The sequence below is a fragment of the Neophocaena asiaeorientalis genome, unplaced genomic scaffold, assembly GCF_003031525.2.
Source record: "Neophocaena asiaeorientalis asiaeorientalis breed wild unplaced genomic scaffold, Neophocaena_asiaeorientalis_V1.1 scaffold473, whole genome shotgun sequence".
In the NCBI taxonomy this organism is placed as follows: Eukaryota; Metazoa; Chordata; class Mammalia; order Artiodactyla; family Phocoenidae; genus Neophocaena; species Neophocaena asiaeorientalis.
Genome location: NW_020174935.1, coordinates 2,302,145 through 2,326,880, shown reverse-complemented (window position 1 = coordinate 2,326,880; position 24,736 = coordinate 2,302,145). Strand labels below are relative to the sequence as shown.

The window sequence follows — 24,736 nt, the reverse complement described above, 5'->3', positions numbered from 1 at the left end:
ATATCCTCAAAACACAGAAGATGAAACCAAGCTTGACTGGGGAGGAAGGAAGGCTGTCCTCGAAGCCAGCCCAGAACCACACTCTCTAGCCACAAAGAACTTCAGAAATCACCTGCCCTATAGCCCCTAATCCCAGAGGTCACTCTGGGTCAACAAAAATTCTAGAGTCTTCATTTTGGAGTGTTAAAATGCCCCCAAGGCCCACAGCACCCTTCTCAAGATGTGTTCTTAGGGAGTTAGATGGAATGGAGAAAAAAGTTTTTGGTGGGACAGAGAAATGTCGGCATCTCCTAAAAGCTATTCTGTCTCTCTTGCAGTTAGGCATAGCCATATGACTAAGTTCTAGCCAATGGGTCACCCCCAAGTTCTCTGTCCCACCCTTTGACCTGATGCCTGGAATGCAGGTGTGATAGCGGGCGCTCTAGTTGTCATAATGGACCATGAGGTCCATGAGCCAAATTGTAGGGAAGGACGAAGCCTGGGTCACTAAAGACTTCTGGAGCCACTATGCCAGCCCTAGACTGTCTTCCCAGACTTAGACTTTGTTTAAACCACTGTCATTTGTGATTTCTGTCATTTGTCGCTGAACCTAATTCTAACTGAAATGCTTCACCAAACAAGTTTGGGAAACTGAGTTAAATAGAAGACTATAGGACTTGTCAGAGCTTTGACTAATGACTGATATATGCTGGGATCCCCAAGGGGAAAACTATGGCAAGCAACATTTGCCAACCTTATCCAACCACTGAAGCCCTTTTTTCATAGGACCCAGTTGGGAAAGACTTGTCTACCGCATAAATGCACAGGCGGGAAGTTCTTTTCCAGTAAAAGCAGCTACATTGTTATGAAGGACAATGACACTGATCACACCAAGCTAGGGAATAAATTAAATCTGTCATTAAACGACAATGTTTATAGGTTTGCACTGAAAGTCTTCTCCAGAGACCTTCCCAATCCAGGTAATCTGCCTGTGATGGGAAAATGCTAATGTTCTACATACCCTTGTTTGGGGTCTGGGAAGACTGAGGCCTAGAAAAGGGTGGCCTCATGGCAGTCAGTGCCAGAACCCAGACCTGAACACAGGGGTCCTGCCCCTTCCCAGGCCACGGCCCTCCCCACCTCCTTCCTTTTGATCAGCCTGCTGACAAGGCACTAAGTCAACCAGGAACCCAAAAGGGTCAATGCATGAGAGGCAGGGGGGCAAAGGGCCAGGGGCCTGGGAAAGGCAGACCAGGCCTCAAGAAGGCGGGCTGAGGAAGTTAGGAGTGGCCCTCCTGTATTTTCCACTATGTTGGTAAGAGGTCCTGGCTGTGGGGGCACTCGGATTCAGGAGCCTGGAGAAGCAGGGAGGTGGAAAGTCCCCCCTGGGGTACCAGCAACGTTGTCAGCACCCTTGAGCCATCAGTGAGCCCACAAGAGCACAAGGGGAATGAATGAATGAATGAATGAGTCCCTGAGAGGAACTTCTGCAGACTTGGTCCTCCCACAGATCCATGGCTCCACTGGTTTCTGCACGGAGGCAGAGGGCTGGAGCAGATGACCTCTGCAGACCCTTCCAGGAAGGGGCCTCTAGCTACAGGCACCTAGTGCTATATCTGTGGTCACTCCTCCATCCCCACTGAGTCAAGGCCTCCCTTAGCCAGCCAGTTCAAAGAGCCACAGACAGGAGCCATGAAGGGGTGTGGGCCCCTGCTGGACTGAGGTGCAGAGGTGAGGCTGGGCGTTCTGTTCAGAGCCCAGGGACCTGGTGGTCCACCTGGCCCTGCTTCTTCAGAGCAGGTGCACTCTCTGTGGCATTTCCACCGTGCAGTGCTTTGCCCTGGGGGCCAGTTTGTACTCCAGGGCAGCAGAGGGAACCTGTGTAGAAATGGGGGCCAAGGTCCTTTGGAAGAACAGGGACTCACCACACGGGAATCACTCCCAAAGTAGAGATTATGAAGGTGTCCTTGACTCCTTGGAGAGAATGAATGAATGAATGAATGAATGAACAGAAGAACCTACATTTATTGAGCATCTCTGTGCCAAGCCCTGTGCCAAGCTTTGCTTCATCTGTGCAACAGCCCTGAGAGGCTGGTCCATTATCACTCCTCAGTCCAGGGAAGTAGACTGAGGCTCAGAGAGGTGCACAGGTCTGCCCAGGGTCACAAAGCACACGAGAGCAGAGCCAGACCATGAGTCTTCTGATGTCCTGGGCCAGACACCCCTTGGCAGCCAGCCTCCATGGGGACTGGAAAATCGGCCTTCATGTTGCAGCCATGGGACGGGCTCTCAGCCCACAGCTCGGCACCCTGACAGCCCATGTGTGGAGCCACCGCCAGCCCTTCTACAACCTGTGCAGTACATTTGGGGGAGGTTTCGGTTTGTCTGTCTTCCCCTCCCCAGGATGTGGGCTCCTGGGGCCAGGGACCACATCTGATTCATCACTAGGCACAGAACAGTTGCTCAATAAATGTTTACTGAATGAATGGACACATGAAGAATAAACAAAGGAGGCAATGAGCGAATGGTGAGTCTTAACTGGCCCCTCTAGCCAGCTTTCCACCGCTCTGCACGCCCTGGCATCTTGGCCGGTCCAGGAAGTGGGCTGCCCCCCAACCTTGCCACTGGGCATAATTAGGGCTCCCTGCCTCTGGAAGCCGGGCGGGCCTACGGCTGTGCTGAGGTGGGAAACAGTGTGCTGTATTCCTCCTGGAAGGTAAGGTCCTTGAATCTCCGCACGGCCAAGGCAGCGGTCAGGCTCTGCCAGGAGAGAGCAGGGGTGAGGCCAGCAGGGAAGAACAGGGAGAGGCAGAGGTGCCAGCAGGGAGGCTGACTGCAGTGGGCTGGTGGGCACCTGTCAGTCAGGCTTTCAGACCCACCCCTGGAAGTCGTGGTGTCCAATCACCCACTCCTCCTCTTCAAGCCCCGCCCCCAAGAGAAAAGGGATAGCCAGGAGCCCAAAAAAAGGAAGAAGTCTAGGACAGGCCCAGGAGGGCAGGGGGGACAGGGAAGGCTGGCTGCAGCAAGGCTTCACAGGAGGGGTCAGGACAGCTGGAAGGTCTGGAGGGAAGGGGGCACTGTCAGAGGGGAGGTGAGAACCCTTGGGATGTGGGAACGGAGCCTATATAACCCCAGATATCTGCAGGAGGGAGACGAGAGAAGAAAAAATAAATCAAGAGGACCTGGAACCAGTGGGAAAGAAGGACCAGCCTTGCTGTCACGCTGATGGGTGCTCAACACCACTCGGTCTAGAGCCTGCAAAGGGGTGATCTCTGGCCAGTGGGGTCCAGAGACATGCTTTTTTGGACCCACACAATATATTTTTTTAAACTTGAACAAATTGCGAACACATAAAGAGCAGATTTCTCATAGAAATTCAGACTTCTGGGCTCCCTGGGAAAACAGGAAGACCTGGCCTCTGTGGGTCCCCATTACTGCTCAGAACAGGGGCCGGGCAGAGGGTACCCTTTTAGGACGGTGTGCACATGCCACCCGGTCCACTCACGCCTTCTCACACCCTGCCTGCCCCGTGGCCATCTGCGTTTGTGACACACCCCACAGCAAATCCAATCTCCCCACTTTACAGATGGGAAGACAGAGGCCCAGAAAATTAGAGGCAGCCCCACAATTTGACCCAGGTCTCCTGACTCTCAGCTTGGGCTCCTTCCCTGCCTTGAACCTCAAGGCCTTAACTTCCCATCTAGGCCTCAGCTTTGTCATCTGTAAAAGGGGACAGTAAATACCTACCATCCAACTATTGGAGTGGTTGGGAGGGGAGTCCATTACCACAGGAATGGTGCTCTGCACCAAAGCCAGGGTCTGCCACCACCACCTGACTGTCTTTGCTGGACATTCTTCTTCCTCAGGGAGCAGCCCCGCCATGAGCATTGAGGAGGGAAGCAGAACAGAGTCCGTGGCTATGCTCAAAGGCCACCAGCCCGGGAGCCTGGCTGGGGCCGGCGAGTGTGGGCTGGGTGGGCGGTGTACTCACCCACGTGAAGATGGAGAAGAAGGAGAAGGCGATGGCAGCCCGGGCCGCGTCTGTCCCTTCGTTCAGCGGGTTGTCCTTGGAGACCTGCCACTGGTTGGCCAGGTAGCAGAAGCCCACGAACCACAGGAAGGCCCAGAAGGCTGGGGTATGCGCGGGGCCAGGCGGACGCCCGCGTGGGGAGAGAGGGCGAAGAGGGAGGCGATTGGAAACCGAGGAATGGGGGACGTTCAAGAGCACGTCTCCCACGCTCCCCCACCCCCAAAGGGAGAGGAGGTGGGGGTCAGAGTGGGGAGAGCACAGGCAAGGTGCAGGCGGAAACAGAGAGGCCGGTCAGATGCAGAGCGGGAGAGAGACCACAGAAAGAACCAGCCAGGCCGGGAACAGATCCAGGGAGGGCCGGGCAGTGAGAGGGGAGGAGAGACACAGAGGGGAGGAGAGACAGAGAAAAGTCAGTCAGCCTCGGCCGGCGTGTCTCTAACCTCAGCCAACACACGTTTCCTGGCTGAATCCCTGACTGACCCATGGTCCACCCTGAGACCTGCAGCTCTCTGGGAGGAGCGTCCACCCAAGCCCGCAGCCTCCCAGAGAACTGGGCAGGGGAGGATGAGGGGATGCCGGAACCAGCAGGTCTGAGTCTCAACCACTAGTGTGACTGCAGCCTCACAAGGCCCCGAGGTTAGTGAGGGGCCCTTGGAGAGCCCAGGTCTGGGGAGTTTAGTGGTGCGAGCCCTGTGACAACAAGATCTCTAGATGCCCACAGTCTATCCATAGAAGTCCAGAGCTGCTCAGGATAAAAAGCGTGTGTGCCGGGGGTGGTGCCTAGAGCCCAGCCCCTCCCAGAGACACTGCTGGGGAACCCAGGGGCTCCATGGAACAAAGTTTGAGAACCACTCATGTCATTCTAGTTCCTTCAAGTCTAAGGGACCCTGGGCCTCACTGCCTGCAAGCCAGGCACATCCTGACAGTCCTGGGGCCAGGAAGTGGGGGGAGGTCCCAGCCAGACACCTGAGACCACAACCCCAGGCCAGTGACACCAAATCCAAGCACCCTCCAATCAGCCTCTCGGAACTCACGGGGACAGAGACCAGGGTACTTCTGCCAAAGGCCATTTCTGAAGGGCAGGGGTGGCAGGTCACGGTGGCTCCCCAGCTCCAGGTCCTGACCCTCCCGGGGTACCTACTGTGTGCTAGGGCCTTCAGCCATCGCCTTGCTTACTTCTCACGGGTCTCCACCAGGGAAGGGGCCAGAGGAGGCCACTGAAAGAAGGGGTAAATCCTCTGGTCATTGTGCTCCCCTCCCCGCATGAGCTATGGGCTGTTCTGGGGTCTCAGGCCCAGCCCTGGTCCCACCCTTCCCTGCTGCCAGCCCTGTGACCCCAAGTCTGTCTCTTCACCTGCCTGTACCTCAGTTTCCCCATCTGGAAAATAGGGAGAAGGGTGGCAGCTGCCTCCCAGGTGTGCGTGAGGCTGAGGAGGACCACGGCCAGGACAGCCCCCTGCGGACTCTGTTGCGCTGGGGTTGGGGGGTGCCCACTGGGATGGGGGCTCACCCGAGACGCCGATGTCGGACAGGACGGCCTTCTTACGGTCCTTGACACTGCTGATCTGCGGGAAGTACACGTCCAGGGCCAGGTAGAGCAGGCAGGTGAGGAAGGCAAGCACGCCCACGGTCACGCCGTAGCCGCAGGCATTGGGGTTGTGGTTGTAGATGCAAAACTCCTTGCTGTCTGAGGGGCTGTTGAGGTAGCCCTCATTCACGATGGAGCCGAACACCACGATGGAGAACACCTGCGGTGGCGGGGGAGGGGCAGGGGCAGGCGTGAGACCCCTCCCAGTACCAGCCCCAGGGGAGGGGAGGGCTGCCAACCCCCTCGGCCTGCTGCCTGCCTCTCTGTGAGCCCTCTTCACCCCAAACAGCCACAGGGCCGGTGTTAAGCATGCATTTCAGAGGGCAGGCCCAGAGAGGGAGGGGAACTTGCTTGGGGTCACACAGCACAGGCGGGGGTCAATCGCCTTCTTCTTCAGCTGCAGGCACTGAGGACCCTCTGACCACAGATGTGGCCCCACTCCCCTTCCAGCCAGGTGCTGAGAGGTCTTCCTGGGCCCTGATACCACAGTTCCTCTAGGACTGGACCTGGCCTCCCAGGAGAAGAGGTCTCAGCCCTCTGGGTGGTAAACTGCCAAGCCAGCAAGCCCCCAGCTGATTCCTCCGGATGTGGGCACGTGCCCAGCCCCATTCTGTGCTCCCCTCTGCTCTGCAGAGCCACGGGCTGTTCTGGGGTCTCAGGCCCAGTCCTTGGTCCCACCCTTCCCTGTTGCCCAGGCCGTGACAAGTGGAAAGAATGACAAATGAAAAAAATACAACAGTCACAATCCTGTCAATTACAGAGCAACAGGTCAATTACTTGCAGGACCCCAAGTGTAACATGTGTTACCTCCTTAAGTGCCCCCAACAACTTCCAAGACAGGTCTATTTCAGCTGGGCTGGCAGCCAGCAGAGGTGGTCCCCTAAGACCCCACCTCCTGGTATTCCGCGTTTGTGCAATCTCCTTCCCCTAGACTGTGGGCTGAGCCTAGCGATTTGCTTCTAAACAAACAGAATATGTCAAAAAGTGACGGGATGTCACTTGTGCGAGGAGGTTACAAAGACCTGGCCTCCATCGTGCTCACCCCCTCCTGACTCCTCTCACTTGCTTGCTCTGATTGAAGCAGCTGCCAGGTTTTGAGCTGCCTTATGGAGAAACACGCGCAGCATGGAACTGAGAGGCCTCCAGTCAACAGCCAGCAGGGAACCGAGCCCCGCGGCCCACAGGGAACGAGTCCGGCCAGCACCATGTAAGTGAGCTTGACAGTGGATCCTCCCTCAGCCTTCAGATGAGACCGAAGCCCTGGCTGACATCATGATGTGAGAGGCAGTGGCACCTCGCTAAGCAGATTCCTGGCCACAGAAACTGTGAGATAACAACTGTTTGTTGTTTTAAGCCACTACATTTTGGGGTGTCTTGTTACACAGCAGCAGCTAACGAAGACAATCAGCATCACCGGCATTTTGCAGATGAAGCAGGGAAGGTATAGGTATTGGTTAATGTGCCCAGGGTCACACAGCTGGTACGTGGCAGAGCTGGCTTCAAACCCAGGGACCTGACTCTGAAGTTCATGCTTTTTCCTCCTACCTCTCGCCTCCCCAGAAACTATGATTATGAGGAGGCCCAGACCCAACTGACAAACACACAAACAGGAAAACAGAACCTCAGATGTGGCCTACAGTGAACTTGAGGTGCAGGCTGCAGAGGGTTTATTGTCCATTTTCCACTTCACTTTGCTTTCCAACTTTTCTATAATAAGGAACTAGAATTTCAATATGACCCAGACACATTTTCGTCCTTAGCTAACACCTATGATGGGAAGTGACTCCAGCGCAGGTGTGAGAAAAAATATAAGAAGCATCATTTTTTAAATTGTATCTTTTTAAGATGTCTACACTTTACATGGGTTTTAAAATGTACTGGACATATTAGTGTAGCAGTAATATATATAAAACAAATCCACATTTTTAAATGAAGTATAGTTGATGTACAATATTATATAAGTTACAAGTATACAATATAGTGATTTACAATTTTTAAAGGTTATATTCCATTTATAGTTATTATAAAATATTGGCTATAGTCCCTTGTTGTACAATAAATCCTTGTAGCTTATTTTATACGTAATAGTTTGTACCTCTTAATCCCCTACCACTATATTGCCCCTCCCCACTAGTAACCACTAGCTTGTTCTCTATATCTGTGAGTCTGCTTCTTTTTTGTTATATTCACTAGTTTGTTGTGTTTTTTAGATTCCACATATAAGTGATACACAGTCCTTGCCTCTCTCTGTCTGACTTATTTCACTTAGCATAATACCCTCCAAGTCCACCCATGTTGCTGCAATGGCAAAATTTCATTCTTTTTTATGGCTGAGTAGTATATTCCATTATATATATATACAATATTTACCACATCTTCTTTATCCATTCATCTGTTGATGGACACTTAGGTTGCTTCCATTTCTTGGCAACTGTAAATAATGCATGAACATTGGGGTGCATGTATCTTTTCAAGTCGGTGTTTTTGTTTTTTTCAGATATATGTCCAGGAGTGGAATTGCTGGGTCATATGGTAGTTCTATTTTTAGTTTTTTGAGAAACGTCCATACTGTTTTCCACAGTGGCTGCACGAATTTACATTCCCACCAACAGTGTATGAGGGTTCCCTTTCCTCCACATCCTCGTCAACATTTGTTATTTGTGTTCTTTTTAAAAAAATATTTATTTATTTATTTATTATTTATTTTGGCTGCACCGGGTCTTCATTGCAGCATGTGGGATCTTTAGTTGCAGCATTTTCCCCTGCATCAGCAGGCGGACTCTCAACCACTGTGCCACCAGGGAAGCCCCAAGAAGTGCGAAGTCTTACCCACTGGACCACCAGGGAAGTCCCTATGTTCTTTTTGATGATAACCATTCTGACAGGTGTGATATGATATCTCATTTTTGTTTTGATTTGCATTTCCCTGACGATTAGCAATGGTGAGCATTTTTTATGTGCCTACTGGCCATCTGCATTTCCTCTCTGGAAAAATGTCTATTCAGGTCTCCTGTCCATTTTTTAATCAGGTTGTTTTTTTTCTTTTTAATCAGGTTGTTTTTTTGATGTTGAGTTGTATGAGCTGTTTATATATGTTGGATATTAACCTCTTATCAGTCATATCATTTGCAAATATTTTCTCCCATTCAGTAGGGTTGTGTTTTTGTTTTGTTCATGTTTCCTTTGCTGTGCAAAAGGTTTTAAGTTTAATTAGGTCCCATTTGTTTATTTTTGCCTTTATTTCCTTTGCTTTAGGAGATAATTCCAAAAAAATACTGCTATGATTTATGTCAAAGAGTATTCTGCCTATGTTTCCCTCTAGGAGTTTTATGGTTTCCAGTCTTACATTTAGGTCTTTAATCCATTTTGAAGTTTATTTTTGTATATGGTGTTAGAGAACACTCTGATTTTATTCTTTTACATGTAGCTCTCCAGTTTTTCCAGCACTACTTATTGAAGAGACTGTCTTTTCTCCACTGTATATTCTTGCCTCCTGTGTCATAGATTAACTGACCATAGGTGCATGGGTTTCAAATTTACGTTTAATGGAAGGACTGTTTCAAAAATTATTCCTGAAGGACGGCATGAACTAAGGTTTGGAGACCACTGGTTCATGACACTTGTGTTAACAAGGATTCTGACCCAAATGTCCATGAATGGATGAATGGAGAAGTAAGCTATGGCACATCCATACAATGGAATATTATTCAGCCATAAAAAGGGACAGAGTTCTGATATATGCTGCAACTGGATGAACCTTAAAACAGGTGAAGAAAGAAGTGAAAGAAGCCCAGACACGAAAGGTCAGTATTATGATTTCTTTTATGTATCATACCCAGAATAGGCAAAACAGAGACAAAAAGCAGACTAGAGGTTACCAGGGGCTGCAGGAGGGAAGAATGAGGAGTGATTACTTGATGGGTATGGGGGGTATTTGTGGGGTGATGGAAAAGTCTCGAAACTAGACAGGTGGTAGTTGCACAACACTGGGAATCCACTAAATGCTACTGAACTGATGCTTTAAAATGGTGTCTTGTGGGTAATACGAATTTTTCTGCAATTCAAAAAAAAAAAAGAAAGGATGCGGGGGGGTGCTGTGTCCTGGTTCAGCCACGGGCACTGAAATGGGCAGTGGTGGCCTGTGAGCCACACATTTGCCAGTCCTGATTCGGGAATGTACACGTCACCTCAACCTGCAGACCAGTGCAGGCCTCCTGGCACACGGCTCTGCCCGGTCACAGGCTCTGCATCCTCACAACCTCCGCATGGCGCAGCAAGGGCGATTCGTACTGCCCCCAACTGACAGAGAAGGAAAACTGAGGCTCAGAAAGAGAAGGTGACACTGTTGTCAGGGTACAGGCTGAACTTGAACCCAGGTCTCTTGAATCTCAGCCCTACGCTCTCTTCCACCTGACCAAGCTGACCCTCAGCCTCAGGAGGTGGGCCCTGAAGCAGGCGTGACCCTTTATTTCCAGAGACCCAGGGGATCAGTAGGAAAGCATCGGTGTCATGGGAACAGGCCGTGGGACTGGAATGGCAAGTCTGGCGTTCAGGGGCACAGGAGGGGAGAGGCACGAAGTCCAGACTTCAGAGCAACTGTCAGAGGGACCCCTGGGCTACTGACAGCCCAGACAAGCAATGCAGACGCCACTGGGAGACAAAGGCGGGCTCTGACAGCCAGCTGCCTGGGCCGTGCACTGCACAACTCCAGGGACCACCACTCACACAGCCCCTTGGGCCTGTGCACCAAGACAAGTCCAAGGCTCCTACCAGAAAACTGCCAGGTTGGGAATCTGAGGCCCAGTCCCAATGTCATCAGACGTCACCAATCCAGCAAAATGGAAAAGCCTCTTGATTAGACAGAGACTTCAGACACTGAGGAGTCATACAGACCTGCTGGATTCAAATCCCAGGCCTGCTGCTCATGCTGTGTGGCCTCAGGCAAACGACTTAACCTCTCTGAGCCTCAGATTGGTCCTCTGTAAAAATTAACCTTCCCTCCAGGGCTGACGGGAGCATTATACACAAGTACACAGAGCACAGCAGTCAGGACTTCGTTAAGGGTTAACTCCCTTCTCCAGAGGCCCTGGGAGAGAAGACGCGCTCCCTGGGGGCTGGAACAAGGGTGGACCCCTTCCCTAAAACAGGCTGAGTGGAGGGGTGGGGGCAGCAGGTGGGCGGAAGTCCGGGCTTTGGGGACAGCAGAGGAGGAAGCATTAAAACGGGCCCTCTTGGGGGAGAGGAGCAGGGAGTCCTCAGAGAGGCCAAGAGGAAAGTGCTGGTGAGGGCGTGTCCCCAAGAGGGGAAGGAGCAAGATTAAACAGCCTCCCGGACCTGACCAGGCGGGGCCACGGAACTGGCAGAGCTGGCATGCCAGCTCCCTGCAGCCGGTCCTTCAGCCCCTGGGCTCCCCGCCCTCCTCTCCGCCCACGGCTCCCTCCTGCAGACTTGGGCCTCCGTCAGGCATTCATCACAGGTCACAGGCTTCTCAGTGCCTTGCACTGTGCTGGGAGGGGGCGTCAAGGGGGACCGCGTCCGTGGAGCCCCTGCTGTCGGGGAGCTGACCATCTGGAGCTACAGGAGTGAGGGGGCGAGAGCCTGGCCCCTTGTCTAGCGGGGTGACCTTGGGCTTAACCTCTCTGAGTCTCAGTTCCCAACAACAATAGCACCTAAACCACTGACATTTTGTGAGGAATAAATGAGGTCCTACGTGTAAGGAAGAGCATGTGATGCAGAGTAAACAACCAAAAACTGCCAGACTGACACTAAACAAGTGGAAAAGATAATTGAGGCAATGACCCACGGTGGCAAGTGCTGGGAAGAGGTGGCAGTGGTCAGGGGAGGGAGCCCTGAGCAGTGATCTCTGAGCTGGGTCAAGAAGGAGCCAGCTCTGCACAGATCAGGGGAAGCGTGTTTCAGGCACAGGAACAGAAGGGGCAAAGGCTGAAGGTGAGGGAAGGAGCACGCTGGAGCAGGGACCAGGGAGCTGGGGCTGGAGGAGGCAACGGGACAGGAAGCGGCAGGGAGAGCAGGGCCTGGTGGGATTAAACGGACTAATCATTGGATTAAATGCAGCCAGAACCACAGGAGCAACGAGATCTGGGTCTATGGATCATGCTCCCCACCCTGCAGAACGAAGGTCACCTAAGTGCCCTGCCCCCAACCCCCGGCCCTGGGCCTTCTGGACACAATCCAAGCTTCTAGGGCTGGTGGTCAAGGTCCTCTAAGTACCCGCTCTGCCCACCTCTCCCGGTGCCTCCCTTCCCTCCACTTCCCACCAGCCACCTACTTGCCCACCTCACAACCCCCGGCCCTTTCCACTGTTTTCTTTCCGTAATATTCTTTCTACCACGCGGTAGGTGCTGGGCTATAACTAACTTTTCTGATTATGTTGGGTGGTGGTGGGGTGAGCTACCCCTCTGCTGGGCATGCACTACCCAGGGAGATGACCGCTCTGCAGCCACAGGGCCCCCTGCCTCCGGGGCCTGGGAGGCCGCATCTCGGAGGCCAGAGAACTGGGGCTTGCTATCGGTTGTTCATTCATTTTAAAGTATTTCTAAGCACCTAGTATGTGCCAGGCCCTGTGCGAGAGGCTGAGGGGGCAAGGTCCCTGTTCTCATCAGGGAGACAAACAGCTGAGAAACATGTACAAAAGTCCAGACAAGTGTCCCGAAGAAGCATCAAGCAGGGCAGGAGGAGACAGACTGGGCGAATGGGGGTCACTGATGTAGTGACCTTTGAGCGGACGCCCATATGCAGAAAGGCAGAGCCATGCAGATATTGGGGAGAGACGTTCCAGGGAGAAGTAACCACAAGTGCAAAGGCCCTGGGGCGCGAATAAGCTTGGTGCCTTGAGGAGGTGCACAGGGTGTGGCTGGAGCACAGTGAGCAAGGGGAGGTCCCCGAGGTAGGCAGGGGCTGGCCCCCAGGGCCTGCAGGGGAAGGCTGAGTGCAAGAGTCACTTCGGGGTTAAGAGCAGGTGAGTGATTGATCTGACTTAGGTTTAAGAAGACTCACCCTGGTCTTCCCTGGTGGCGCAGTGGTTAAGAATCCACCTGCCGGGGCTTCCCTGGTGGCGCAGTGGTTGAGAGTCCGCCTGCCGATGCAGGGGACACGGGTTCGTGCCCTGGTCCGGGAGGATCCCACATGCCGCGGAGCGGCTGGGCCCGTGGGCCACGGTCGCTGAGCCTGCGCGTCCGGAGCCTGTGCTCCGCAACGGGAGAGGCCGCAACAGTGAGAGGCCCGCGTACCGCAAAAAAAAAAGAAGACTCACCCTGGTCATGATGGAGAAAAGACTGTGGGGCGAGGGTGTAAGCAGGGAGACCAGAGGGGCTAATCAGTGCCCAGGTAAGGGACAAGCGGGTGGGGCTGGCATGGGCAGCGGGATGGGGTGAAGTAGTGGGGGCTGAATGTCCTTTGGAGGTAAAGCCACCAGAATCTGCAGACACTGGCCTGCTGCGGGGAGCAGGGCAGTCGGGGAGGGGCTGGGCTGGATGAGAATTGGGAACAGAGGTGTCGTGCCAGGTCCCCCGCAGGCTGCAGGGCTGGGCAAGGGCAGGGAGCCACCCCTGGACCAGGCTGAGAGTCTACAGATGGAGAAACTGAGCCTAGGGGAGGGGAAGCAGCATTGCCAAGGACACACGACAAGGCCCTTGCTGTCTCACCACACCCCCTGCAGGACCCTCTGGGCCCCAGGTTAACTCCTTCATTTAGCTGCAGTCTCCCCACCCCGAGTGGGAGGGAGCCTCCCAAAAGCAGGTCCAGGCCCCAGGTTTCTGCTCCACAGTCCAAGGCAGGAGGAACGGGGACTCCCTCAAGACCCACGATGTGACTGAAACACATGCTCTTCACTCCACAAGGTCCATGGCCTTATTCTCATTTTACCCACGTCCAGGGAACTGCCCAGGTCCCACGGCTGTTTAAGGGTGGATGGAGTATTGACAAAAATCCAAGGCCGGTGCCCTGTGTCGGGCGGCCTCTGGGGTGACTTGCTAAGGCCGGATGGCAAGGAGCACGCAGAGCAGCCAGCAGAGAACCGGAAATTAAACCACAATGAAATTCTACGCTGGCCGCAGTGGCAGAGGCATGGGAGGGAGAAGCTCACCCCAACAAGCAGATCTGCTGCAGGGGCCGGGACAGGTCTGCGGAGGCAGAACCAGCAGCCGGGAAACAGGAGAGGATGGAGGGTGAGGGCCCCGGGAGGTACTCAGGGGGCCACTGGGCACAGGCAGGCACAGGAAAAACCACCTCCCTCCCTTGCGCTAGAGAAAAATGTTTAAAAAAAAAAAAAGCACCAAGGTAAACTGGGGCAAGACTCTGTTTTTTTCACCATCTTTATAATCCAATCCTGAGTCTTAAAAAAATGGATTCCAGATGGCACTTAGAGCAGAGCTATCTCCAACTCAGAAAAGCAAATTGAAGGAATCTCAGCATCTCGGGCTCCTGGACTCAGAGACACACAGAAACAGAGACCCCAGAACTGCCAGACCCTGCCCTGGCCTCACATCGCTCTCTCTCCCACCCCATGACTCAACCATCCTAGAGGGCCAGCACTAGCAAAGCCACAGGCTGTTTGATAATTTCGCCCTGGCTGTTCCCACCTCCCAGAACACCCTTCCCCACCTTCTTCATCTTTCAAATAGGAACGAACTCCTTCCCACCCTTCAAAACCCTGTTGGGAGGTGGTGACTTGCAGCTGCCTCCTGGGACACCCTCCTTCCCAGTCACTCTCGCCCACCCTAACCCTGCACATACTCCTGCTTGGGATTCATCTACTGGTCTGTCTCCCCCGGCCCACCCTCACCCCCGACCCTGAGCCAGCCCACAGCCTCTGCAGGGGCCCTGCATCCACTGGGAGGGCTTGACAAAAATCATCTCATTTAATCCTCATCAAAACCTCTAAGGAAAAAAATAAACCTAAAAACACCCCACAGATTAGGAGATACACATTACTATGTACAAAACAGATAAACAAGGTCCTACTGTAGAGCACAGGGAACCATATTCAGTATCTGGTAATAACCTAATGGAAAAGAATCTGAAAAAAAAAAATATATATACATACCTATATGTATAACTGAATCACTTTGCTGTACACCAGAAACTAACATTGTAAAAATCAACTACACTTCAACAGACAAACAAAAACAACAACAAAACACCCACCCCAACAAAGCAGGCTTACTTAGCGCACTCCAGCAGAGGGCAGCTGAGGCTTCATGAGGCCTGGACTCTGGCCAGCCCACGGCCGGATGACCCGGAGCAGGTAAGTATGGTGCCGGGCCTCCTGCCCAGGCCTGCCCCAGGTCCAGCCCCATTCCAGAATGTGTGCCAAACCTCGACCTTCAGCTGCCTCCCCATGAAGAAATGACTTCCAGATCCCAGACTCTAGGACAAGCACGAGACCCAGGAGAGACAGCTGCTGTGCCGAGCCTGTCACCTCCCCACAGTGCAGGAGGGGCCCGGCCCACTTTTCTCCACATCCGCCCAGAGAGCTGGCAGGCTGTGCCTGGGCCAGTGCCGGGCATCAGGCTGACTCGGGCTCCAGGGACAGCTGGGCCCAGCCAGCGTCAGGGGCAGGTGGGGACAGAGGTCCCTGCTGTTCTCAGGGAACTTCCCAGAGGCCTGGCTTTAAACATCCTTAGGCACCTGCTGGGTCTTCCTCCAGACAAGCTGTCAAGAGATGAGGTCAGGAGTCCACGACTCTCCGGTCCTGCCAGCTCCGGATGGTACCTTCTATCTACCTCACCCTGTACAGAGACATCTGTTCCCCAGACCGGTGGCTGGGAGGAGTCCCTGGTCCCTGCCTCACGCTGCAGGCAGCCAGCGGATCCGCTCGCCGGCTCTCCAGTTCGCGGCATCGCCTACTGTCCACTTCCAGGCCACAGTGTTGCTTGCCTGACTCAGGACAGCCTCCTCTCCCGCCTCCTCCGACCCATCTCCAGACGGGCGCCAGGGGGCGCTCACCACTTCCCCAACTCTCACCAGTCCCTCCCGGGGCTGAGGATAAAGTCCAGCCCCGAAGAAGACGACACCGGACGGGCTGCTGGTCTCACCTCTGGTCTCTCCCCGCCCCCTCATCCATCTGCACACTGGCTCCCACTCAGCTGCTCAGACCCCAGAGTGGGCGCATCCTTGAACCCCACCCAACCTGGCACTTGGGTCTATTTCTTCATCCTTCCCCAAACAACTCTCAATTTCCTCCATGCAGCCTCCCGCCCCCGCCCCTGTGCCGGTCCAGGCCACCATCACCTCTTGCTAAGCGATGACGGCAACTTCCCAGCCTCTGTGCGCCACTCCTGCGCCCCTGCACCATCCACTTCACTGGGGCTGAAAAGATCTCTCTAAACCTAAGTCAGATGCTGTCACCCCCTGCTGCATCTCACTCACCAACACCCGCACGGTGAAATCCTCCTCCCCACCCCAAACCCCAGGGTTCCAGCTTCCTCTCAGCCTCCTCTCCTGCCACTCGCCTCTGCTCCCTCCTAAGCTCATTCCTGCCTCAGGGCCTTGGCACTGGCTGTTCCCTCTACCTGGGATGCCTAGAGTTCCCCAGATCTTCCAGGCTGGCTCCTGCTGGTTCCTTCTCAACATCCAAATCTCAATGCAAGCCACCTCCTCAGAGAAGCTCTCCAGACCTGACTCCCAATATTCTCCAATACCCCCATTTATTTTCTCGATAACCTCATTATGTATTTTTTTCTTATTTTTTGGTTCAGTTGTTGGGTGTATGTCTCCAGTCCAGACCCAGAGGGAGGGTCAGGAAAGGCTTCAAGGTGAATGAACAGCAAGCCTGATAGATGGGCAGAGGCACAGGCAGCACGAGTGTTGGGAGAAAGACTATTCTCTCCTCAGCATCCTTGGCTTGCACACCTCTGACCACAGGGAGCTCACTCCGTAACAAAGGGCTGCCACGTCCTCTCCCTCAGCACGAGCTGAGCCCGCCTTCCCGCCCGCATCCCCATGAAGTCCTCAACCTGCCTCCTGGGCCTCACGGGAAGAGCGGACAAAGAAACGGGCAGCTGAGCATTTGAGGGATGAGTCAGGCTGCAAGGGCCCCCCTTCACGGGAACAGGCCCTGCCTCCCCCCGGGTCACGTGAGGGAAAGGGCCGAAGCCAACGCAGGGGCGCGTGATGGGCACTGGGTGGGGGGGCACTCGGCTTCCTCAAGAGCCTCGTGCAGAGCCGCAGGGCGGGGACAGGGCAGGCAGGCTCCCTTCTCTCCTCCCAGGCCCGGCCCGGCCACCACCTCTGCAGCCTTGGAAGCAGAGACCTGCTGCGGATTAGGCAGTAATCTTCCCGCAAGCTGTCTCCGCGTGCTCTCCGCAGTGGGGGTGGGGAGTGGGCTTGCTGGGCAGGGGCCCTATCCCTGCAGCACTGAGACTCGCTGGACCTGGTGATCTGAAGGCTCCCCTGTCTTCTCCCTCCTGTGGCTGCACAAACACCAGGAGAGCAGGAAGCCTTCTTAGAAACGGGGAAACTGAGACCCAGCCCTGAAGACTGCAGACTTGAATGGGGACGGTGGGTGGATGGAGGAGGACAGAGCACTGCAATTCCCAGCCTCATTCACCCACGTGTAAGCCATGACAAGATGCCAGGTGCCGTCTCGCACTGGGGATACGACAGTGACCTGACAGACACGGTCCCTGCCCCCCTGAGCTTACAGCCCATGGGGCGCGGGGGGGGGGGGCAGCAGCCTCTCATCACCCGTGCTGCTCCTTCTGCTTGGAATGTGCCCCCTCTCCGCCTGGCTGGCCCCATCCCTCCCACCTGTCCCGAGCCCGAGTGAGCCTGAGTGAGCGTTCCCTCACTCTAGGGCTTATGCTCACCTCCATACTTTAAGTGGTTTCTCAGCCACATTTCCCACCACTAGACTGTGAGTCTCGCAAAGACCAGGCACATTAAAGAGAAGGCGGCAGTCCCACGGCTGTCGGAACCAACGGAACCAACGGGGAGGACGTACGAACCCCTCACTGCGCCAGATGCGGCCGTGAGAGCCATTAATAACAATTGGCCACAGGATTTGGCAACGTGAAGGTCACGGATGATCTTGGCGAGATGGAGAGGTGAGGGCGAGAGCCTGAGCAGGGCGCAAGTGAGAGAAAACCGGGGGAGAAACACCAGAGACGGTGACCATAGACAAATCTTCTGCAGGACCAGAGGCATGGGCAAGGGGGTGGGAAGAACTCCCATTTGTAAGCCGATGGGAAAGAGCCAGAGTGGAGGATGGAGGCAAGGGCGGAGGGAGGGAGGGAAGGAGGGAATCTGAGTCCTCCAGCAGGTGAGAGGGTACACCTGGTGGACCCTGCGAGGCTGGCCTGGCCACCAGAACAGGAGAGAGCCTGGGGGAGGGGCAGGTGCGAGGAGGCCAAGGGTGGATGCAAGCAGGGCTTTGCCAGGTGAGCGCAGCGATGCAGGAGGGCCAGAGCCGGGAGCAGGTGGGTGAGACCACCAGGGAGCCCAAGCTGGCGAGGGGGGCGGGGAGGATGGGGTGAGGGCCGGTGCACAGAGGGAGTCCCAGGCCAAGGACCGCGCGCGAGGCAGAGCGCTGGAACGACAGGAGGGGTGGGGAGAGGCAGACACCTGAGTTCTCGCCAGGAACAAGGGCCAGGCCCAGGGTACACCCAGTGAGAGTGGCTGAGGCAGGGAGGACAAGACTGTGGGAGGCTGGAGGCCAAGGAAGTGAGAGGCCAGGCTGTGAGAAGGATCACGGAAGCGGGAGCTACAGTCAGCAGGATGGAAGGTGGGGCGGTGCTGAGGGACAGGGCAAGTGACCTGGGGCTGGCTTGCAATGAGGGGAGTGGCTGGCCCAGTGCTGCGATGAGATTCAAAGCTGGGGGAGAATGGTCTGGAAGCAGCCTCAGGAGCCGGGATGACTGTGTCCCATCTCCAGGCCCGGCAGAGGGAGGGCATGAGGCAAAGAACAGCCCCCACTGAGAAGGCTGCTGGGGAAGCCGGGTCTGGGTGGTGGGGGAGGCCAGGCTACAATGCAACTTAAAAAAGGTGTCAGGGATGCTCAGAGGGGGGCCCAATATTGGGGGAAGACCATGTCCTCTCGACCCCTGGACCCTGAGTCATTTGAGGAGCCGGGATGGTTGGGGTTCCCAGGTGATGGCTTTCTGAACAGTCTGGGCCTGACAGCCTGGGACTCTCCCAGCCACCCCTTCCCCGCGGTCCCCCTCCCCCCACACCATCTTCCCAGGCAGAGGTGGGGTGAGCACCTCTCCCTCCGGGAAGGGAGGGCTTCCCCAGAAACACAGGGGCACGGGCCACCCTGCCGGCTCCAGCTGACACTGTTCTGCTCCTGCAGTATGGATCTGGGGCCCAGGCTCCCCCTGCAGGCCCCCACAAAGCATCAGGGGTGCGGAAGGCGGGTCCCTGACATCACTTCTTTAAATACTGACCAGTCCCCAAGTTCCCAACCTACAACCCACTAGGAGCAGGAGTAGCATTTGCTGAGGGTAGAAAGGCCGGGAACCACCAGCCCAGCCTGGCTGTCCTCCCCGCATCTGATAGATGGGGAAACGGGCCCAGAGAGCACTGGCAGACGCTCACGTCACACCACCTGTCAGGGGTGGAGTGGGCGCAGAACACGGACTCAGGCCTCGGGCCCCAGGCACTTCCTGACGCTCTGCCCTGCCTCTCCTCCCACCGGACAGCTGGTTCTTCCGGTGTAGGTGCCAACTGTGGCTCCGTGCCAGCTCTGCCATCTGCCCTCTCCCTTTCCTCCCTCCTCCCCCTGGTTCTTCCTCCTCTCCGCCCTCCCTCCCCCAGCCTTTGTTCTTTCTCCCCAGGCTCAAGCCTGCCTAACAGCTCTGCATAAGTGGCCATGTGGGACTCCCCATGTGGCTGGGGACTCCCCAAAGCAGGAAGAAAGGGCCACGTCCTGGAAGTCAGGCATGGGCTGCAATCCCAGTAGCTCCAGTTAACCTCTCTGGGCCTCAGCATCTCACCTAAAGTGGGGGTAATGAAACCCATTGGACAGGGATGTCACGTGCCTAGAGGAATGAACTGGATGGCAGGCCCTTTATACATCCATGTTCACAAACCGAGTCCGCCCTGAACCCAGGCGCTCCAATCCCACGTTACAGGTGAGGATTTTCCAAGGTCCCTCTCTGGCGGCCCTGGTCTCGATGCCAAACCCAAGACTCCTCAAGCTCCCACACTGCCCCAGGACACGAAGAAATGCCCAAGATGCATGCAGAAACCTATCATCCACGTCTCCTGATGACCTCCGTGTCCTGACTCTCTCCCAGGCCTGAGAGAGATGGACCAGACAAAGGTCGGTCACAGGCAGGCGAAGAGGACAAGAAGATTCTGAGACTGTCAGCGATACATACCAAAGGAGCACAGGACATGCCTGCGTGGACCCAGCCCCCTGAGTAAGTGGCAGGGCCTTGCCTGGTGCTGGGAGAGGACAGGCTAGACCACACCACACATTTCCTGCTGGACCTCCTGTCCCCAGAGCCCTCCCCAAGCCATACCTCCACATGGCTCCGCGGGGAACTTCCGAAAACACACCTTTTCTCTGCTTAAAACCCCTCTCTGAGGCTGTCCATGGCCCTCCCATGCAGCCCAGCTTGTGAAACTGGCATCCAAGGCCGACCCTGGGTTGCCCACCCTGCCTGCCCCCCACACCTCTTTGACTTGCTCTCACTCACACACCCGGGGTCCCCAGGAGCTCAGCAACGTTTCTAAAACCCACTCAGACCTTGTGCCCCCAAGTATTTATTTATACATGTTGTTCCTCCCACCTGGAATGCACCTCCACCCCCACCTTCTTTATTAGGACCAACACAGGGGTCACCTCCCCCTGGAAGCCCTCCACGCCCCCTGGCAGAGGTACCTACTCCCCACTGGATTTCCTTCTTATTGCATCCCAAGCCTTCTGGATGGTGCCTGTCGACTCAATTCTGTTCTCACTGACCTAGAGCATCTCCAGTGGGACACACAGGCTGACACCGAGCAGGGACTTGGTATTTGTGGAATGAATGAATGAATGCCAGAGCTGGCCAGAGGCTCTGTCTCCACCCTGGACCCATTTCACCCCAGCCCCTGCAGGCTCTAGAATTTCTATGTGGGACAGCTAGAGTGTGGCAATCTGGCTGGGAACGGAGACAAGGGGTCTCATTTTGAAGCTGCTGCGTTTGCAAAGCAAACTCAGCTTTTTTATTTTTATTTTTTGGCTGAGCCTTGCAGCGTCGGGAATTCCCCGACCAGGGATTGAATCCGCGCTCCCTGCAGTGGAAGCGCGGACTCTTAACCATTGGACCGCCGGGGAAGTCCCGCAAGCTCAGCTCTTATACTCAGTGTTTGCTTGGAATGATTGAGGGGGTCTGATAAAAATGAGGGTGTAAAACTGCTCCCTCAAGCCACTCCTTGGTGCCACTGCGACTCAGACAGGGAAGCCACGGGGAGTACACTGAATGTGGACCCAGTGGACTGGATTGAAACTGTGGCTCTGACAGTCCCGGGCCCAGGAGCTCTGTCTCTAGTCAGTAGAGAAGTCACCTCCAGCCTGCCCCTTACTTCTGTCATGCGAGGGATGACACCCACCCTCCTTACAACATCCTGAGTGTTACAGCCAAAGCCCTTAAGAGATCAACCCTGAAAATGGCAAAATTTCCAACATTTTATTGTTTTATTTTTGCCAAAACAGAGCATTAATTTTAAAAAAAAAAAGAAAGAAAAAGAAAACCTCTCATCTACCAGCGCCAATATTCTTTTCCCATAGGTCATTTCAAAGCTCTAAAAGGATGTAAATTCCAAATAGAAGGTAGTCCTTTATATGAAATCAGCTAGCTCCCTGCTGAAACTCCACTTCCCCCCACCTGGCTCCAGGTAAAGAAAGGGGTCACTGACAGGCTGCAGGATCGGGGCAGGATTGGGCACCTCTGACCCAGCCCAGCCTCTGCTTTCCGATGGCGAGACAGAGGCAGAGGGGGTGGCCACAGCTGGTGCCAGATCTCCTGGCCCCCCGCCAGCACAGCCCACCTCCCCGCCAACCCAGGTCAGAGGAGGCAGCTCTGAGCTCACCCTGGACACTGTCCCAACTTAGCCATCACCTCCTCGCCCAGGGCAGGAAGGGTCCAAGCTGGGATCTGCCAGAGGGCTCACCAGCTCCCTCCCCACCTTAACCCTCAGGGTCCATTCCTCAATTCCCAAAGTGAGTAATCACCACCCACCAGGTGTGTGTGTGGGGTGAGGGGAGGTGGTGTAGGGCACACAGAGGCAGAGAGGAGTTGAGAAAGCCTCAGTGAAGAGATAAGGGGTTCTGCAGGCCTGGGGGCTCAGGTTCCAGGGTAGGTCCACGTTTGGTGACTCCCTGAAGCTTACATGTTTGGGGACCCACTTTCAAATAAACAAATAACAGAAAAAAGATCTTTCTCTTACAAGTTTTACAAAATCGCAAGCCCAAGTGCTCACGTGGTTAGGGCCCTATAGGGCGGTAGAAGGGGTCTGGGGAGCACAGGAGTCCTGGATAGAGTGACCAACCGTCTTGTCTGTCTGGAACAGGGGGGCTCCCAGGTCATGGGACTATCAGTGCTGAAGCCAGGAAAGTTCTGGCAAACCAGGGCAAGCTGGTGCTGAATGCTCAGGCTCCACTAGCTGCAAGGTGAAGCTTAACGCCAGCCAGACCCTGCCTGCCAGACCCTGTGGTGAGCAAGCAGAGGGAGCTCGAGGGAGGAGGGCAGGTGGCCATGTGCATCCACTACGTGCCCCCACGTGTTAAAATATCTCAGCGCATCACGTGTTTTTGAAAAAGACTGGTAGGAGATAGCAGCCCTCCCTAAGTGGTGGGATCACACGTGCTTCTTTTTCCCATTTTTTTTTTTTTGGTGAAATACACACAACATAAAATTTACCGTCTTAACCACCTTTAAGTGTACAGTTCAGTGGTATTCAGCACAGATATATTGTAGTGCAGCCATTACAAGTGATTTATGTTTTCCAACAATCGGCAGGTATTACTTCTACGATCAGAAAAAAACCTATATATTTTTTTAAAGTTCATCAGCCTGTATCAGATACCTCTGCTCACGCAAAGGTAGTGAGCAGGGCTGGGAGACTGTTGGGGGCCTCTGGGGGGATGTGGACATTGGATGGAGGTTGACCCAGATGACCCTTATCCTTTCCAAACCTGAAATCCCAGGACTTCAAACTCTTCCTGATCCAGGGGAAGCACTGTGCTTTGGAGACAGGAAGATCTGGGTTCAAATCCTCCATCTGCTACTTACATGCTCAGTAACCTTGGGCCTCTCTGAGCCTCAGCTCCCTCAAGTGTGATACAGACTGTGGGGGGAACTAGCCAGGTAACCGTGAGAACAGCCCTGCATAGTGGGTGCTCAGTGACTTTTTCTCCCTTCTGCTTGGAATGTCCTCCTGGCACCTTGATGTGCACACATGTAAACCCTCCTCATCCTTCCAGGCCCAATTTGACATCGCCTCCTCCAGGAAGCTTCTCTGATTGCTCTCCTGGTTTTGCTGGCCTCTGCGTGAGGGTGCCTGGCTCACTCCCCAGCGGGACTGTAGGCTCCCTGAGCACTAAGGGCTGCGTCTGAGTCACGCCGCCTTCCCTCGGAGCCTAGCCAACTCAATAAAGCTTTGCTAAATGAAGCCTTCACCAGCAGAAGTGACCCAAGCAGACAAAACGCCCACACCCCGTCACAAAGCCAGTGACTTCACGCTTCGGGCCGGCGGAGGGGAGCGGTGCACAGAGCCGCCCCACCTCATCAGGCAGGTGTCCCCCAGAGCTCTACCTTTGCCAAGGACCTGCCAGGGTCTCTGGGGAGCTGGAGACAACACACGGATGAATGAACTCAGCACCACAAACCCTCCTGGATGTACCCAGGGTGCCAGGCCATGTGCCAGCACCAGAGACCCAAAGACTAAAGAACAGGGCTTCCCTGCCCTCAAAGAGCTCCCCATCTGGTGGGCACTTGAGAAGAAGGCGTTTAAACGTGGCCACCCTTCCTGTGGCACCAGAGGGAGGTTTTAATGTTTTTTAGACAAAGGAAAGGTAGATCCCTTTCCCTCTGGGAGGCCAGAGATATAAACACCCCAGCTGTCCCACCCATCACACCCTTATATGGCCCTGAAAATCCAGGAAGTGAGGGAGCTTGAGCACCCCACAGCTGGCTTTAGGCTTAGCCCCGTGGGGTGGCTGACAGGGGCCCTGCCCAGTGTCCCCAATCCAGGCCTTTCTGATCTAGGCCCACAGGAAGGGGCCCCAGGCCTGCAGAGGCAAGACCCTCTAGTGAGGGGGTCTGGGCAATGGCCGGCAAACCTAGGGAGCCCCAGACACCCCTCCCCAGACAGCAGCAGGCCTCCTTTCCCTGGGGTGCTGCCCAGGTCATGTGAAACCCTCCCTGTGTGCTGACTCTGTCCCATCCTCCTCTCCCCGACCCCAGGTTTGAACAGGGACCCCCACTCAGCTCTCTGCACTGAGGGATTCTGCCCTCGTCAGGCTGGAGGTCCAGAACGGGCTTCTCTGCTCTTCCCTGTGGGCAGGGGACCTCTCTCCCGCCCTCCCGGCCCACGGCCCTCCTCAGGCATCCAGGTGTCTGCACGAATTCAGGAAATATCCGAGCCCAAGGAGGTCTCAAGGAGGCTCCTCCCACCTCGCTACAAATCGGGAAACTGAGGCAAGCTAGAGGAGGTGACGCTGCCCACCTCGGAATTTAACTCCTCAATTTCCGTGAACATTTCTAGGGTGGCTTCCAGCCCAAGGTCACGCTGCAGAAAGACGGTTCCCGGGGAGAGAGCCCAGGTATCCGGCTCCCGGCGCGTCGCTCCACACGAGCCCAGCTAAGCCACAAAAACTCGGCTTCCTGCCCTCTCCTCCTTGAACGTCCATGGCAAGAGCGCGTGCACCCCGCGAAACGATCCACGCCCCGATCCACCCCCGAATAAAGGCCACCTGAAACCAGGGCTCCGTCCCCACGGTCGCCGGTCCGCCCAGGCGGCCGCGCGCAACCCGACCCGCGAGGCGCCAGGTCGCGGCCTGGAGGTCACCGCGACGGGGGGCGGGGGGAGAGTAAGAAGTGGGGACACCGGGAAGCCAGGGGTCGAGGAGCAGGCGCCCCCGCGAGGGCCAGGACCCCCGCCCGCAGCCCGGGAAGGAGGGAGGGGCGGGCGCC

At 55.4% G+C, this 24,736-nt stretch overlaps 1 protein-coding gene across 1 annotated transcript in view; it reads right to left on the bottom strand.

Annotated features, from left to right (window-relative positions):
- Positions 1-24,736, bottom strand: part of SYNGR1 (synaptogyrin 1) — a 52,155-nt gene that overhangs the window by 3,904 nt on the left and 23,515 nt on the right. Inside the window, exons 4-5 of the mRNA XM_024761554.1 lie at positions 5,520-5,757; positions 3,971-4,110 (exon numbers count right to left, since the gene is read on the bottom strand). Of these exons, the coding sequence (XP_024617322.1) occupies positions 3,971-4,110; positions 5,520-5,757 (378 nt within the window). The remainder of the gene's footprint in view (positions 1-3,970; positions 4,111-5,519; positions 5,758-24,736) is intronic.